This window comes from Myiozetetes cayanensis, unplaced genomic scaffold, assembly GCF_022539395.1.
Source record: "Myiozetetes cayanensis isolate MyiCay16 unplaced genomic scaffold, myiCay2020 scf785, whole genome shotgun sequence".
NCBI lineage: Eukaryota > Metazoa > Chordata > Aves > Passeriformes > Tyrannidae > Myiozetetes > Myiozetetes cayanensis.
In genome coordinates, this window is record NW_026088059.1 from 1 (window position 1) to 18,374 (window position 18,374).

The 18,374-nt window shown below is 52.8% G+C and overlaps 1 protein-coding gene across 4 annotated transcripts; it reads left to right on the forward strand.

Annotated features, from left to right (window-relative positions):
* The first annotated feature begins 259 nt into the window (after window positions 1-259).
* Window positions 260-8,597, forward strand: LOC126652355 (gastrula zinc finger protein XlCGF49.1-like). 4 transcript variants are annotated; one of them, XM_050339095.1, is made up of 2 exons: window positions 260-302; window positions 5,008-8,597. In XM_050339095.1, the coding sequence occupies exon 2, from the start codon at window positions 5,038-5,040 to the stop codon at window positions 5,722-5,724; it is 687 nt and encodes a 228-aa protein (XP_050195052.1). In that variant the 5' UTR covers window positions 260-302; window positions 5,008-5,037; the 3' UTR covers window positions 5,725-8,597. The 4 variants fall into 4 exon arrangements, with proteins under 4 accessions (XP_050195052.1, XP_050195054.1, XP_050195053.1 ...); XM_050339097.1 differs by having other exon boundaries at window positions 265-302; window positions 5,011-8,597; XM_050339096.1 differs by lacking the exon at window positions 260-302 and adding an exon at window positions 1,732-1,750.
* Window positions 8,598-18,374: the final 9,777 nt, after the last annotated feature.

Sequence of the window (18,374 nt, forward strand, 5' to 3'; positions counted from 1 at the left end):
CAGGCTCCAGGAATACAAACCCACACCCGTCCCTTCCAACACAGGGTTACAGTTTTTATAATGATTTCCACCCAATGCCCGTCCCGTCCCCGCCCCGGTTCTGCCCCGCTCTGCCCCAGGAACGCCCGTGGGGAATTGAGTCTGGGGGAGTTTGGAGCTTTGAGCCGCTGCAACTACAACTCCCGGCGTGCCCCGCGCGGAAAAGGGGGCGGGGCGGGGTCTCTGCCGGCGGTGCGCGCGCACAGCCCCGCGGTGGCTGCCGGGAAAGCGATGGCGGCGACAGCGGGATCTGCTCCGACTCTGTGAGCCCTGGCGGCGGCTGCGGCGGGGCTGGGGATGCGCTCGGGGGCTGCGGGGAGCGCGGCTGTGGGCGGGAAGGCTGGAGGGCTCGGCAGAGTGGAGAGGAGGGGCTCGGGGGTTACCGAGGAGGTTTTGAGGTCCGTAGGGAACTCCCGGGGGGTCGCGGAGGGGATTTGGTGTCCTGAGGGCGCTCAGAGGGGAGGGTGAAGGTGCCTGAAGGGGTTTCGGGGGTCCCTGAAAGGGCTGGGGCCTCGGAACCCTCTGGGAGGGCGCTGTTTAAACGCCATGGCTGCATTGCGCAGGCGCCCGCGGATTTCTCATTAAAGGAACTTCAACTCCCATGGCGCCCTGCGCGGCGCCGCCATTGCCGCTCGTGCCACAGCGCCGCCGTTCGGCTGGGCAAACCGACCGCAGGAAAAGCGGGTCCCGAAGCCCCCCCGAACCCCAGAGACCCCCAAAACTCAGCACACAGAGACCCCACAGGGAGGGGATCCCGGTGGTCCCCTAAAGCCTATCAATGGGGTTCAAGGGGTCTCCCAGCCCTCAGGGGAGTGGTCCTGGTGCTGCCACCCAAAGTCTTGGTGGGGAGATGAACCACATGTGGGTAAAGGGATCCCAGTGCCCCCAGTATAGCCCAGTGACCTCCCAGTGGCTCTCAGTATGGCCCAGTAACACCCCCCAGTGACCACCCAGTGTTTGCCAGTGACCTCCCACTGTCCCCCACTATTGCCCAATGATTCTCCAGTGAGCACCCAGTAACCCCCAGTATGGCCCAGTAACCTCCCAGTTTTCCCCCGTGTGTCCTGGTAATCCCCCAGTAATCACCCAGTCCCTTTTAGTGCCCTCTCAGCATCCCTCAAAAACCCCCGAGTTCCTCCCAGTGCCCCCTGGTTCCCCCAGTGTGTCCCAGTATCTCCCAGTAATCACCCAGAGCCCCCCAAAGCCCCCCAAGTGTCCCCAACATGTCCCCACGTGCCCTTGACCTTTCTGTGAGCATGGGTGGATGGGGCCATTTTGGGGGTCAGAGGGTCCAAGAGGGCCTTTGAGGCGGAAATGGAGGGTTGGGGACATCAGGGATGGGGTTTGGGGACAGTAGAATGGGGGGTGTCAAGGGGGGAACTGGGGCCATGGGGAGGTCCTGGGGACATTGGAGACACCAGGGGGGTCTCAGGACTCACCTGGTCATGGTGCTGCCCCTCCTGTTCCACCCAGGCCCCAATAAGGCCCCCCAAATGTCCCCTAACCCCCATTTTTCTTTTAATCACCTCCCTCCCAGATCCCTTTCAACCCCAATGCCACCAAGACCATTGTACTCCCCCAAATGCACCCAGAGGGTGGCGGGGCTGGGGATGCGCTCGGGGGCTGCGGGGAGCGCGGCTGTGGGCGGGAAGGCTGGAGGGCTCGGCAGAGTGGAGAGGAGGGGCTCGGGGGTTCCCGAGGAGGTTTTGAGGTCCGTGAGGGGCTCTCGGTGGGTCGCGGAGGGGATTTGGTGTCCTGAGGGCGCTCAGAGGGGAGGGTGAAGGTGCCTGAAGGGGTTTAGGAGGTCCCTGAAAGGGCTGGGGGCCTCGGAACCCTCCGGGGGGGCTGTTTAAACGCCATGGCTGCACTGCGCAGGCGCCGGCGGAGTTTTCATTAAAGGAACTTCAACTCCCATGCGGCTTCGCGCGGCGCCGCCATTGCCGCTCGTGCTACAGCGCCCCCTGCCGGCTGGGCGGACCGACCGCAGGAAAAGCGGGTCCTGATGCCCCCCCGAACCCCAGAGACCCCCAAAACTCATCGCACAAAGACCCCACAGGGACGGAGGTCCGGGAGTCCCCTAAAACCTATCAGTGGGGTTCAGGGGGTCCCTGAGCCCTCGGGGGGGGTCCTGGTGGTGCCACCCAAAGTCTTGGCAAGGAGATGAACCACATGTGGGTAAGGGGATCCCAGTGCCCCCAGTATAGCCCAGCGACCTCCCACTGGCTCTCAGTATGGCCCATTACTCCCCCCCCAGTGACCACCCAGTGTTTCCCAGTGACCTCCCACTGCCCCCCAGTATGGCCCAATGATCCTCCAGTGAGCACCCAGTAACCCCCAGTATGGCCCAGTAACCTCCCAGTGTCCCCCCGTGTGTCCTGGTAATCACCCACTAATCACCCAGTCCCTTCCAGCGTACTTCAATAAGTCCCCAGTCTTTCCCAGTACCCCCTGGTTCCCCACAGTGTGTCCCAGTATCCCCCAGTAATCACCCAGTGCCCCCAAAACCCCTCAAGTGTCCCCAGCGTGTCCCCAGATGCCCTTGGCCTTTCTGTGAGCGTGGGGGGACAGAGCCATTTTGGGGTCCACAGAGTCCAGGGGGGCCTTCTGGGGAGAGATGGAGGGTTGGGGACATCAGGGATGGGGTTTAGGGACAGTGGGGAGGGGTTTGGGGACAGTGGAATGGGGGGTTTCAAGGGGGGAATTGGGGCCATGGGGAGGCCCAGGGGACATTGGAGATACCAGGAGGATCTCAAGGTGCCAAGTGGGAAATTGAGGACAGCAGGAGGGTCTTGGGGACAGCAGGGGGGTCTCAGGACTCACGTGGTTGTGGTGCTGCCCCTCCTGTCCCCGCCCCGGCCCCAATAACTCCACCAAATGTCACCTTACCCCCCTTTTCTCTTTAATCCCCGCCCCCCCCAATCCGTTTGACCTCCCAGTGCCCCTGAGACCCCTTTTAACTCCCCCAACTCCCCCAAATCCCCATCCAACCTCCCCCCAAAGAGGAATCATTTGGCACCCTGGGACAGGAACACAGTGGGCTGTGCTGGTGGCACTGGGCTGTACTGGGAGGGCACTGGGGGGAGATCAGGTGTCTCACAACAACGTGGCCCAGCTCCAGGAGAGATTTGGGGAGCAGCAAGGAGGTCCTGGTCTGTCCTGGTCTGTCCTGGTTTGTACCCCCAGTCCCCAAAGCCCCTCCCCAGCTCCCCCAGGACCCTCCTGGACCCCAAAGCCTCCCAGACCTCCCCCAGGCCCCTGACTTGGTCCTGCTGCCTCTGGAACATCTCCAGCTCCTGCAGAACCAGCATTTCATGAGCAAATTGGCAGCTGACACCAAGCTGGGATGTATATTGGTGTGCTGGAAGGCAGGAGGGCTCTGCAGAGGGACCTGGACAAGCTGGATCCATGGTCTGATTCCAAGGGGATGAGGTTCAACCAGGCCAAGGGCCGGGTCCTGCCCTTTGGCCACAACAACCCCGGCAGCCCCCCGGGCTGGGCACAGAGTGGCTGGAGAGCAGCCAGGCAGGAAGGGACCTGGGAGTGTGGAGGGACAGGAAGCTGAACAGGAGCCAGAGTGTGCCCAGGGGGCCTGGGTGAGGAAGAGTGTGGCAGCAGGAGCAGGGCAGGGATTCTTGGCCTGCACTGAGCGCTGGGAAGGCCACCCTGGAGTGCTGTGTCCAACTCTGGGCCCCTCAGGTCAGGAAGGACATGGAGGGGCTGGGGCAGGGGCAGAGAAGAGCAGCGAGGCTGGGGAAGGGACTGGAGCACAAGTGCTGTGAGGAGAGGCTTAGGGAGCTGGGGTTGTTGAGCCTGGAGAAGAGGAGGCTCAGGGGTGACCTCAGCACTGTCCCCTCCCTCCAGGACACTCCCCCAGAAATCCTCGGTGGGACCTTTTGTGTCTATTGGTGGTTGCTGCTTTATCCTGGGGACCTGAGGGCCCCTCTGCAGTCCCATCCCTGGGGCACAATCTGCTCTCCAGAGCTCGACTGGCTCCCTGCAGACTTTGCAGGGCAATCTGTGCTCGCAGCTGCATCCTGAGCCCGAGGTCGGTTTGTATCTCCGAGTGCTGATCCAGCCTGGGGACCCAGGGGATCCTGTGCCATTCCATCCATGGTGCAGGAGTCACCCTGCTGCCCTGGAGTCCCTGCAGAGCAACAAGTGCCATCTCTGTGTTTGGGAGCTGCCGAGGGTGGAGGGCGGAGCGGGCGATGCCGGAGCTGGGGGACCCCCGGCAGGCTGGAGGGGGGAGCACGGAGAGGGAGGAGCCCCGGGACCCCCGGGAGCCTGAAACGGGGGGAGTGGAGAAGAGGAAACCTGGAGAGTGGGGACCCCTGGGATCCCCAGGACAACAAGGTGGAGAACCTGGAGAGGGGGAATGTGTGGGAAGGCGGCACCCCGAAGGTGAGAGTCAGAGGAGAAGGGACCACCAACATCCCAGAGAGGGGAAACCCTCTGAACCCCAGAGGGGGGAGACAAGAGAGGGAGAACTCCTGGGAGAGATTTTTTTTACTCATCTTCATAATTTATATTTCAGCTGAATCTCAACTCTTTGCAATTATGAGGGCGGGGGTCTTCTTGCTATTTCTGAGGGGTTTTTGCCTAAATCTTGGTGGTTTGGTTTTTTCTGTGCTGAATCTTGCTGGTTTGGAGGTTCCCCAGAACCCTGAAGTTGGGAGATGGGGGAGTCTTGGATTCCTGGGAGCTCCAGCAGCCTGGAGAGGGAGGGCAGGGACCTCGTAGAGGAGAGACCCCAGATACACACGGAACTCCCAGCAGCTCGGACAGGGGGGACCTCCAGAATCCCGAAGTAGAGAGACCAGAGAGGAGGAGCTCCTGGCTGGGGATTTTTGGGCTAAATCTTGGTGTTTTGGAGGTTTTTATGGTCCCAGGATGCCCAGTGAGTTCTAGAGATGGATTGGGCAGGAGGAACCCCCAAGGCAACACGCTCAGCCCTTGTTTCAACCCCAGCAGGATTTGTCCTTCCCAAAGCTTGGGTGAATGGAGGAGGAGGCTGCGAAGAAGCTGCCGCAGGCTCCCCAGGCAGGTGAGGAGGAAGTCAGTGCCCCTTTGGCCCTGTCTTGTGGTGCATCTGTTGAGCAGCCTCCCAGCAGGGAGAAGCCCTTCAGGTGCTTGGAATGTGGGACGAGCTTTAGGCAGAGCACCCACCTACTCAGCCACCAGCACATCCACACTGGGGAACGGCCCTACACATGTGGGGAATGTGGGAAGAGCTTCAGGCAGAGCGCCCACCTCCACAGCCACCAGCGCTTCCACACTGGGGAACGACCCTTCAAGTGTGGGGAGTGTGGGAAGAGCTTCAGTGACAGCTCCACCCTCCGCAAGCACCGTCGCATCCACACTGGGGAACGGCCCTACAAGTGCTTGGAATGTGGGAAGAAGTTTCCGACCAGCTCCAGTCTCGTCCAGCACCAGCAGACACACACAGAGGAGAGGCCCTTCCGCTGCACCGACTGCGGGAAGGGCTTCAAACGCAACTCCCACCTGGTTGGCCACCTGCGCATCCACACCGGGGAGAGGCCCTACAAGTGTGAGGTGTGGGAAGAGCTTCACCCACAGCTCTGCCTTGACCCTACACCAACGGACCCACCAGTAAGGGCAACCGTACGAGTGCCCCGACTGCGGGGAAAACCTTTACCACTGCTCCCACCCCGAATGACGCCCTGATGGTGAGGCAAACCCTGGAGTCCAGGGACTGTCAGTTCACCCCTTTCTACCAGAAAGGACCAGTCCCCTTTGCCAGGGGCATTTTCTGCCAATAGAACCCTTCTTGGGGGTGTGTGGAGATTCCTACCTTGGCTGGGACCCCCAAGGTCACTGCTGGAGGTTGAGAGCAGAGAGCTCCCCCCGAGCGTTGGTCTGGGGGAGTTCCATCCATCTCTAATGAATAATTCTTGCTTTGGTGCCAGCTTTAGTAGAATTGCTCCAACAATTGCTTTAGTGTAGAGCACTGTCCTATCTTATGCTGTACTAGTGGTAGTTTTAGTGTTTCTATTGTGCAGTAAATAATTCTGAATGAAGATCTTTTGTCTGATCATTTGTAACCCTAAAGAATTCATTTCTATCAATAGGTGTGATTTGCCATGATTAAAACCTGGGGGACAAAAGTGGTTCAGTCCCACCTCTGTAATTCCTCTAAGCTGAACCTGTTGGCAAAACCTAAGGCTGAGATTGGATCCAGCAGCCCCAGTACCCCACAGTCAGTTGGGAGCTCAGAGGGGCACCCCCCCCTTTCCTACCCCTTTGTGCCCAGAGACCCCCATGGGACCATCGGACCCACTGGACCGTCCAGACCATTTCCCCTTTTCCACCCTTCTCCCGTTCCTCCCATCTTTCCATGGTCCCCTGCTACAATCTGCTTAAATATTGCAGAAAGAACTAGAGATTCAAATATTCCCTTGAGCAAAATAAAAACTCACACAAGTTATCTGTTGATACCAAAACCTGATTTTATTAATTGCTAAGAGGTGCAAAGAGAATGAGGAAAAAATAAGAAAAGGTTGGAAACTGCTAAGATTATTTCTAGAAGCAGAGAAAAAATACCACTGAAAAGTACCTTTTCCAGCTGAGCTGGTGAGTGTGGCAGAAGAGAAGCAGTTTCTGCCTTTTTTTTGTCTGTCTCTGCAGCTTTTGGATGTTGTCTCTGTAGCTGCAGGGGGTCTGACAGCTTTAGTTCTCTGCAATGCACCATGTGTGGTTTCACCGCTCACACCCCTGTCCCAGGCCATGCAGGGTCTCAGCTCAGCCGAAGCTTTGGGCCCTCAGAAATATGGTCAGGGTAGAAGGATAAGGTAGAACTCCCACATGTGGCACAGTGGTCTCAGCTCTCTCCAGGCCGGCATAGTTCCAGTCTCCGGTGGCAGGCAGGCAGCACGCGGTGGTGGAGAAAAGGTGAGGGGAGGTGGGCAGAGATTCTCAGCTACAGTCACCAGTTCTTGTCCCTTTTTTCTCCCTGATTTTCCAAAATTTGTCCTCAACTTTTATAGTGTTCAAAAGGGGTTGCATGTGGTTTCTTGGCACGTAGCCAGTTCAGATGTTGGAGGAGATATGATAACCATAAACAATGGCAGGATCTTTTGGCAGGAAAGGTGCCATGGGAAGTCCTGGTGAGAACTTCTGTCAGAGAGCTGACAGAGAATGTTTGATAGGAAGTTTTTGACAGGCAGAAACAATTTTTGGCATTTCTATATTATCTGTGTGTTACGGATGGTTGCCATGGTAAGCGACGTAACAGGAAATGCATAATGGTTGCCTTATTAACCAACCCTAGCAATGCAAATGCACAATCTTTGCCATGGTAACCAAGTTAACAATGAGAATGCACAATGGTTGCCATGGTAACCAGCAAAACAGTGAGACTGCATAGCGGTTGCCATGGTAACCGAGGTCACAATGAGAATTCACAATGGTTGCCATGGAAGCTGTTGTAATAATGGGATTTCAGAATGGTTACCACAGTAAGTGATGTCAGAATGAGAATGCACAATTTTTACCATGGTAACCATCACAATGAGAATGCACAATGGTTTGCATGGTAAGCGACATCACAATGGCAATGCACAATGGTTTGCATGGTAACCGACTTAACAATGAGAATGCAAATGGTTGCCATGGTAACCGACTTAACAATGAGAATGCGCAATGGTTCCCATGGTAACCAAGGTCACAATGAGAATTCACAATGTTTGGCATGGTAACTGATGTCACAATGAGAATGCACAATGGTTGTCATGGCAACCGGGGTTACAGTGGGAATGCACAATGGTTGCCATGCTATGCACAGTCACAATGAGAATGCACAATGTTTGTCATGGTAACAAAGTTCACAATGAAAATGCACAATGATTGCCATGGTAACTGAGTTCACAATGGGAATGCACAATGGTTGCGAGGGCAACTGACAACACAATGAGGATGCATAATGGTTGCCATGGTAAGTGAGGCCACAATGAGGTGCACAATGGTTGCCATGGTAACCGAGGTCAAAGTGGGAATACATAATGGTTTCCATGGCAACCAAGGTCACAATGGGAATGCACAAGGGTTGCCATGGCAACTGAGGTCAAAATGAGAAAGCATAATGGTTCCCATGGTAACCAAAACTCACAGTGAGAATGTACAATGGTAGCCATGATAACCAAGGTCACAATGAGAATGCACAGTGGTTGCTGTGGTAAGCTAGGTGATGATAGAAATGCACAATGGTTACCATGGTAATCATTTAATAATGGGAATGCACAATGGTTGCCATGGTAACCGATGTTAAGAAAAAAAACATAATGGTGGCCATGGTAACCAAGGTCACAATGAGAATGCAAAATGGTTGCCATGGCAACCAAATCACAATGACAATGCACAATGGTTGCCATGGCATCTGATGTCACAATGAGAATGCACAATGGTTCCATGGCATCTGTGGTCATAATGGGAATGCACAATGGTTGCCATGGTAACGGAGGTCACAATGAGATTGCGCAGTTGTTTCCATTGGAAGTGTCATCACAATGAGAATGGACAATGGTTGCCATTGTAACCATTCTCATTGTAACAATGAGAATGCTTAATTGTTGCCATGGTAACCACTGTAACAGTGAGACTGCATAATGGTTGCCATGGTAGCTGAGATCACAATGGGAATGCACAATGATTACCATAGTAAGTGACATCATTATGAGAATGCACAATGGTTGCCATGGTAACTGAAGTCACAATGAGAATACACAACAGATGCCATATTAACCGATATTACAGTGGGAGTGCACAGTGGTTGCCATGGTTGCTGAGTGATACTGAGAATCCACAATGGTTACCGTGGTAACCGAGGTCACAATGAGAATGCACAATGGTTGCCATGGTAAATGACATCACAATGAGAATGCACAATGGTTGCCATGGCAACCGAGGTCCCAATGATACTGCACAATGGTTGCCATGATAAGTGGTGTCACAATGAGAATGCACAGTGATGTCTATGGTAAGTGATGTCACAATGAGAATGCACTATGGTTGCCATGGTAACCGAGGTCACAATGGGAATGCACAATGGTTGCCATGGTAAGTGACGTCACAATGAGAATACACAATGATGTTCATGGCAAGCGACGTCACAATGAGACTATACAATGGTTGCCATGGTAACCAAGTTAACAATGTGAATATTCAGTGGTTGCCATGATGTAAGGGGGTGCTTTTGATTTAGATGATCCATGGAGCAAAAGGGGGTGAAAAAGTGATTATATTCGCATGTGAACACAGCCAGAGTATTGTACAATGTGACTTTATTGCACAAGTTCCCTGTAAGGCCCATTGTACCTTTAGCAAAGTTAACTGGATATCCCCTATTATCAGAGCTGAGTTCCTCCTTGGCTTGGCTCCACTCTGCAAGAGAGATACAAATCCCCTTGAAACACAATGGTACAGGTCGTCCATAGGGCTGAGGAAGGTGATGGAGAGGAAGATGATGTGGGCAGGGGTCATTGGCCCCTTGCCCTACAGTGGGGCACGCCCAGACTGTTGCCATGAGGTGATGAACGGGCGCTGTTTGGCTGCCACTCAGGCACCACCTTTTGCTATGTCCTGACCCTACGTAGTGTAATGTAGAGCTGATGGAATGGGGTGTCAGCACTGCTGGGTGGAGCGATGCTCATCCTTCCATCCACACTGTGCTGCTCCGCGGGGACACCCGCCAAGCACAGGCACCGACCAACCCTGCAGAGCCTGGTAGGCCTGGCCTGTCTGTGCAGGTGAGCACAGTTTATTGATAGGAAGCAACCAAGGAAGCAAACATTTTATATCCTTTTTTTTTTGTATCCCTTTAATTCTCTTTTTACTAGCTAATGCTGTAATAAAAGCTGTTTGTAGTATTGGATGCATGGCAACTGATAATGTAGTGGTTTTGTATTTTTCAACTTTTGATTCTCTTTGCTGCTATTTTTTTTTTATTCTCACTGCAATAAAAGATTTTTGTAGTGTTTGAATGGCTATTGTACTTGTCTTTACTCCGGGCATGGATTCAAACTAATTAATACAGAAGGGACTGGCAAGAGGATTCAGGGGGTTCTGGGTGGGCTGGGGGAGACCAGGACGGGGTTTGTGGGGTCGTGGGTGATCTATGGGAGGTTTTGGGGGTCCTGACCCACCCGGCTCCCCCCAGAGATGCCACAGGACACCGTCTGCAGCAAGATCCTTGTGGGGGTCGGGGGCTTCGTGTTGGGCTTTGTATTCCTGGTGCTGGAGCTCGGCTTCTACCTGTGGGAGAAGGTAAAGGGGGGTCCGCAGGGGTCGTGTCCCTCCTTCCCCAGAGCATGTGTACTCCCCCTGCCCCCCTAGGCCGCTGTCACCCCCTTTCTCTCCCCACAGAGCTCCTGAGCCGCCGGCGGCCACAGCCCCTCCCCGTGGCCTCGGGCCCAGCCTGGACCCCCCAGTCCATCCCCACCCGGAGTTTGGGGGGTTTGTGTGTCCCTCCTGACCCTGCTTTTGCTCTCACACCAACCACCCGCTCCCAGTGCTTCCAGTAAAGCTTCCCAGTTCTCTGCAGTCCTGGTGTTGAAGGGCAGGTGCCCTCCCAAAGGCCTCCAAGAATCAGCTTATCCAAACTGTACAATGGTTGGCACCCGTTGTCTTTCTGCTTCCAGGAGTGTGTATTTTTCTGCCATGTCTGGTTCAATGTTTTCACAGCTTATTGGCTCAAACTGTGTCTGCTTTGTTTAAAGAAAAAGGAGGAAGTGTAGGGATTTTTAGTGCTAATATAGAGGATATGCTGCAGCTGTGAGAATACAACCTTATGTTGCTAACCAGAGGATATGCTGCAGCTGTGAGAACATAACCTTATGTTTCAATTGTGAAAACATGATCTGTTGTTCTGATGGCCTTCTGATGGTACCAGGATGGGAAAGATCTACCAAGAGAAGCAGTAGCAAAACTGGATATACAAAACAGGGTCTCAGTTCCGGCTCTCAGAGTGGGAAAGGACATAAAGAATGTTAAAGAAACAGAGCTGATAGAAGAGTATTGTTAGAAAACTGGATCAAAGACTGCTGCCTGATTCCAAATCAACGGCGCTCTCTGATCATCACATTGCTGTGCTGAGTCGTCCGTGCTCACATGGAAACCCCCCAGGCAGGTGCCCTCCCAAAGGCCCCCAAACATCCCAAACATCCCCAGTGATGTCACCACTGTCCCTATGATGTCACTGGTGTTCCCAATGATGTCACAGCTGTCCGACTGATGTCATCACAGTCCCTGTGATGTCACCAGACAGTTGTGATGTCACTGCTGTCCTCACGCATGTCACCACTGTGGTGTCACTGCTGTCCCCAGGGGTGGTCCCTGTGTCCCCAGTGATGTCACCACTCTCCCCAGCGATGTCACTGGTCTCCATGTGATGTCTCCGATGTCCCCAATGATGTCACAGATGTCCCTGTGATGTCACTGGTGTCCCCAGGAGTGTCCCTGGTGTCTCCAATGATGTCACCACTGTCCCTCTGATCTCACCGACATCCCCAATGATATCACTGCTGTCCCTGTGATGTCACTGCTGTCCCCAGTGATGTCAGTGGTCTCCAGTGATGTCACTGCTGTCCCATGAGATGTCACCAATGTCCCCAGTGATGTCACTGCTGAGCCTGTCACCTCATTGCTTTCCCTTCGATGTCACTGCTTTCCCTGTGATGTCACTGCCATCCCCAATGATGTCACTGGTCCTCTGTGATGTCACTGATGTCTCCAGAGGTGGTGCCGGTGTCTTTTGATGTCACTAATGTCCCTGTGATGTCACTGCTATCTCTGTGATGTCAGCAGTCTCCAGTGATGTCACTGCTGTCTCTGTGGATGTCACCACTGTCCCATGTGATAACACTGCTGTCCCCAAGGGTGATCCCTGTGTCCCCAAAATGTCACTGCTGTCCCTATGATGTCACTGCTGTCCCAAGTGGTAGTACCATGTCGCCGTGATGTCCCTGATGTCCCTATGATGTCACCAGACCCCTGTGATGTCACTGGTCTTATGTGATGTCACCACTATCCCCTCTAATGTCACTGATGTCCCCAATGATGTCACCGCTGTCCCTATGATGTCACCAGACCCCTGTGATGTTCCTGGTCTCCAGTGATATCACTGTTGTCCCTACGGGTGTCACCACTGTGCCCTGTGATGTCACTGCTGTCCCCAGTGATGTCAATAATATACCTATGATGTCACCAGTGCCCTGTGATGTCACCAGTGACACCGATAATGTCACTGGTGTCTCTGTGATGTCACCCCTGGCCTTGTGAACTCATCAAGGTCCCCTGTGATGTCAAAGATGTCCCCGTTAATGTCACTGGTGTCTCTGTGGTGCCATCACTGTCCCTGTGATGTCTACAATGTCCCCAGTGATGTCACTGCTGTCCCTGCGGTGTCACCACTGTTGCCAGCAGTGGCACCTTGTCCCCATGATGTCACTGATGTCCCTGTGATGTCACCAGAGCCCTGTGACATCACTGTTATGTCTGTGACATCACAGCTATCTTTTAATTGTCACCCGTCACCTGTGATGTCACTGGTCTTTAATGATGTCACTGCTCTCTCTGTGATGTAACCACTCTCCCCAGCGTTGGCACCGATGTCCCTGTGATGTCACTGATCTCAATGTGACATCACGACCTTACCCTTGTTGTCAACTGTCTCCTGTGATGTCACTGCTCTCCATGTGATGTCACAACTGTCCCCACTGGTGGCACCATGTCCCTGTGATGTCACTGATGACCCCAGTGATGTCACCAATGACCCTGGTGATATCACTGGTCTCTCTGCAATGTCACCTCTTTCCTTGTCAAGTCACCGTTGTCCCCAGTGACGTCACTGATGTCCTTGGGAGATCACGGCTGCCCCTTTGTATTCACCAGTCTTCTGTGATGTCACTGGTCCACAATGATGTCACTGCTGTCTCCGTAATGTCACCACTGTCTCCTGTGATATCACCAATGTCCTCCATGATATCACTGGTGTCTCTGTGTTGTTATCCAGGTCCCCTGTGATGTCATTGATGTCCCTGTGACAACACAGCTTTCCCTTTGTTGTCACCGGTCCCCAGTGATATGTCTGGTTCCCAATAACCCCATTGCTGTCTCTGTGATGTCACCACTGTCCCCAACAGTAGCCTCATGTCCTCATGATGTCATCTATGTCACTGTGATGTCATCTATGTTACTGTGATGTCACTGATGTCCCTGTGACATCACAGCTATCCCATTGCTGAAAGCAGTCCCTTGTGATGTCACTGGTCTCCAATGATGTCACTGCTGTCCCTGTGATGTCACCACTGTCCCCAGCAGTGCCACCATGTCCCTGTGATGTCACCAGACCCCTTTGATGACCCTGCGACATCACTGCTGTCCCTCTGTTGTCACTCTGATGTCACTGGTCCCCAACAATGTCCCTGCTGTCTCTGTGATGTCACCACTGTCCCCTGTGATGTCACCAATGTACCCGATGATGTCACTGGTATATCTGTGACATCACCCATAGCCCTGTGACATCACGACTGTCCCTTTGTTTTCAACAGTCTCTTGTGAGGTCACTGGTCCCCAGTGATGTCACTGATTTCCCTGTGATGTTACCACTATCCCCTGTGATGCCACCAGTGTCACCGATATTGTCCCTGCAATCTCTGTGATGTCACACCTGGCTGTGTGATGTCACCAATGTCCCCTGTCATGTCACAGATGTCCCTCTTGATGTCACTGGTGTGTCTGTGGTGTCATCACTGTCCCCTGTGATGTCAACAATGTCCCCAAAGATGTCACTCCTGTCTCTGTGATGTCACCACTGTCCCCTGTGATATCAGCAATGTCACCAATGATGTCATTGGTGTCTCTATAATGTCAAACCTTTCCTTGTGAAGACACTGATGTCCCTGTGACATCAGGGTTGTCCCTTTGTGGTCAACAGTCCCATGTGATGTCACTGGTCCCAAATGATGTCACCAATGTATCTGTAATGGTACCACTGTCCCCTGTGATGTCATCCATGTCTCTGATTATGTCACTGGTGTCTCTGTGATGTCACCACTGTCATTGTGAAGCCACGGATGTCCCCTGTGATTTCTCTGACATCACAGCTGTCATTTGTAGTCACCAGTCCCCTGTGATATCACTCGTCCCCAATGATGTCACCAATGTATCTGTGATGGCACCACTGTCCCCTGTGATGTCAGCCCTGTTTACAATGATGTCACTGGTGTCTCTGTGATGTCACACCTGGCCTTGTGATGTCACTGATGTCCCCTGTGATGTCACAAATGTCCCTGTGACATCACTGGTGTCCCTTTGTTGTCAGCAGTCCCCTGTGACGTCACTGGTCCTCAGTGATGTTACTGCTCTCTCTGTGATGTCACCACTGTCCCCAGTGGTGGCACCATGTCCCCGTGATGTCACCAATGTCCCTGTGATGTCACCAGATGCCTTTAATGTCAGTGATGTCCCTGTGACATCACAGCTGGCCCTTTCTTGTCACCAGTCCCCTGGGATGTCACTGGTCCCCACTGATATCACCAATGTCCGTGTGATGTCACCACTGTCCCCTGTGTCTCCGATGATGTCACTGCTGTCTCTGTAATGTCACCATTGTCCTTGTGAAGTCACCAATGTCCCCATTGATGTCACTGATGTCATTCTGATGTCAACTGTCCCTTTGTCTTCACCAGTTATCTGTGATGTCACTGGTCCTCAGTGATGTCAACCATGTCCCTGTGATGTCACAAGACCCCTTTGATGTCACTGATGTCCCTGTGACATCAGAGCTGTGTCTTTGTTTTCACCACTCCCCTGTGATGACACTCGTCCCCAATGATGTCACCAATGTCCCTTGCATTAGGGTTAGGGTTAGGGTTTAGGGTTTGGCTTAGGAAAAGGGTTTAGGGTTAGGGTTAGACTTAGGCATAGGTTTAGGTTTTAGGGTTAGGGTTAGGGTTAGGCTTAAGTTTACATTTAGGCTTAGGTTTTAGGGTTAGGTTTAGGGGTTAGGACTTAGGGGTTAGGGTTAGGTTAGGGTTCGGTTTTAGGTAACGTTTGGGTTAGAATAAAGGATATGGTTAGGGTTAGGGTTTAGGGTTAGGGTTTAGGATTAGGATTTAGGATTAGGGTTAGAGTTTAGGTAACTTTATGTTTAGAGTAAGGGATAGGGTTTCGATTAGTGTTAGGGTTAGGGTTAGGGTTAGGGTTAGGGCTAGGGTTAGTGTTAGAATTAGTGTTGGATGAGGCAGAAACTTCACCTTTCTCTTGCCCTTCTCAGTGTGTGGGGTGAAAATCGCCCTTGTCAGGGAGCCCCTGCAGGCTCTGCCCCTCCGGTGATCCAACAGCGGCCCCTGCTGACCGGGATTGGAATTGCGCTCAACTGCTTCCTTTTCTTTGAGGGGGATTTTTGGTACAGGATTATTTGGTTGTTTTTGTGTTCTTCCATTGTTCTGCAAATGCACATATATCCTTTAAAAAAGGACTGTTATTTTTCCCTTCTCCATACTTCCTCTCGATACTTGCAGCCTCTTAATTTCGGATTTACAATTGCTTAGAAGGAGGAGTTTGGTCTTCCTCCTAACTCATCCTCCTTAGCCAAACACTTGTGTTTCATTAAACAGAGAGAGGTGCAAATTCATGCTTTGTTTACAGCCCAGAGAGATCTTGCAGGTTCTTCCCATTTGCCTCTGCCCCACTCAGAGAATTTGTGTGGACACCTTCCCTGCCTGCACCAGATGATTTCACAAAACTGGGAGCAGGGGTATTTCATGGAGAAGGACCTAGGGGTGTTTTGAGACCTCTCCAAGCAAATGTTTCCTTTAGGAGAACTAAAACCAGGACAGTGGGGGAACAGCAGAAATGCAGCTCCTCCAGGAATTCCCAGCACATGCCCACAGATCCTCCCAGAGGGGTGAGGCAGACATCAAGGTTGGACGGGAATGCCCTGTTTGGGATAACTTAGGAGATGGCTGCATCCCCTCTCCCTTACCCAGAGGCTGGAGATGCTGCTGTCTGGGAGCAGGAGGTGCCTGTGTGGGGGTTCAGCACTGCTTGCTTGGTGCAAGTACAAGAAGCATTTGGACGATACTCCCGGGCACGTGGTGTGACTCTGGGGGATGGTCCAGGGAAGGCTCAGGAGTTGGACTCGATGATCCTTGTGGGTCCCTTCCAACTTGGAATACTGGGTGTGATTCTGTGAAGTTCCACAGGGCTGTGTGTGAGCAGAGAGCAGGGGCTGAGCAAAGCAGAGCAGGGCAATGGCAGCACAGCCCTTGAGCACTGCCCCAAGCGGGCTGAGCCCAAAGGGGAGCTGGGGGTGGGGTTGGTCCCACTCAGGTTAGGGGGCAGAGACACGGGGACAGCAGGGAGTGCAGGGCAGGGAGAGCATCAGAGGGAACTGATGGGCATGGGGATGTCTCCAGGTTGGACTCTCCCAGTTCTCAGTGGCCCCATCTCTCCAGGACGAGGGTGCTGATGGGGGCATGACAAGGGGAGCAAGGTGAGGACACAGCACAGGATTCAGATCCAGAGGGGAATGGCTGACCCTGAAAGAAGGGTGGGTCACAATGTGGACAAAACATAACCAGGAGGAAAGAAGAGTAGAAAGGGCTCACAAGTTATCACTTGTCTCTGACAGAGAATATTGTCTTAGTCGAGGGGTTGCTGTCTGTTAGAGAAACGCAGATCTCATGATTCTTGGTATCCTGTGCAGGGACCATCCCAGACACTGAACTCCTTCCTCAGCTCCCATCTTGATCCTTTAGATGAATGTGGAACCAGCCAGCTCATGCAAATCTGCCCAACTGGCTGACATGGGCTCTTAGAAAAAGAGAGACCAGGGAAGGCGTGATGGGGAGAGGAAGCAGTGAGCAGGATATGCCATTGCAGCCCAGTGAGATCCCAACTGATGAACCTCCTCATGTCCTGGTGGTGGCAGCTGGGCAGCCTTGGCCCTGATGCTGAGGGTCACTGAGTGTGTGAGGAGGGAATCCTTCTCCATTGGTGGCTGTGCCTGCCTGGGAGCTGGACCAGCTGCCTGGGAGGAGAAAGGCACAGGCTGAGAGCCTGCAGCTCCCCCAGGTGCTGCACACACTGAGACACCGTGGGGATCCCAGATCCACCATCTGTCATCTGTGGGAATCAAGAAATGGATACCCTGCCAGTTGTGTCTCTGGAGAGAGCTCAGCCCCGTGCCCCATTGCACACCCCCCTATCCCTGAGCACAGCAGGACCTCTGCCCCTGTGTGCCTGTGCAGCCAGGGGAGCATCAGGGTGGGCACAGAGAAGAGCACACCCCCAGCTGGATCCCGTGGTTTATGGACACACAGCTTCCTTTGGACACAGGGGATGGAGATGTCTTCACTCGAGGGGCTCACATCTCCATGTCCAATCCAGGAAATAGATTTGATCTGGATTTATCCATCAGACATTGTCAATACATGTAGGAGTCACAAAGATGTTTCCCAGGAGAGGGAAAAGATTAGAAAACAAAAAAAAAAACCTCCCCATCCCTCTCCACAGACTTGGAGGGCCATCAGTCTGGAATCTGAGTCCTTGACCAGTTCTTTTGTGTTGCTCAATCACTCAAGACAAGGCCAACCTGCCCATTCAACATCCCTCCCACAAAGTTGGGAAGGAGGGAAAGAAAAATATTCACTGCTCAGTTCCTTTTTTCATTAGAACAAGCAAATGTGTCCCACTGTGAGATGGGCAGTTTCAGCCCAGCACTCCTACAAGAGAACGACTGCCCTTCCACCCAGGAAAGAAAGCCCTGAGTCTGCGTCTCTCAAGTGTAGTTGCTGCGCCACTCTTGGCACTGCACAAAGAGCAAGAGTTTTGAGGTATCGTCATCTGTACTGAACCTTAGACCTAAACTTAAAAAAACCCTCTAAACCTAACCCTAATCCATAACCCCTAATGGAAAACTATCCCTTACTCTAACTCAAAAGTTCCCTAAACCCTAACCTTAACTTAATCCTAACCCTAACCTTAACCCCATCTGTAACCTTAACCTTAAATCCGAGCACCTCATACTGACCCTAACTGTGACTCACCATCTATTGAGTGCAATTTATGCACCTCTCTCAGCACTACACAAAGAGCAAGAGCTTTCTGTGCATGCACCTTTGGACTGGGAGGTATCTTAGACAGCACTGAACCCTAGACTTAAACTTAAAAATAAATCTAAACCAGAACTGAATGCTAAACCCTAAACCCAAACCATAACCCTATCCCTTACTCTAACCAAAACATTATCAAACCCCTAAAGCTAACCTAACACTATCTCTATCCCTAACCCTCACCCTAATCCTAACGCTAACCCT

Excerpts from the sequence above, each read along its gene's own strand:
- LOC126652355 (XM_050339095.1), top strand. The coding sequence starts at position 5,038 with ATGGAGGAGGAGGCTGCGAAGAAGCTGCCGCAGGCTCCCCAGGCAGGT.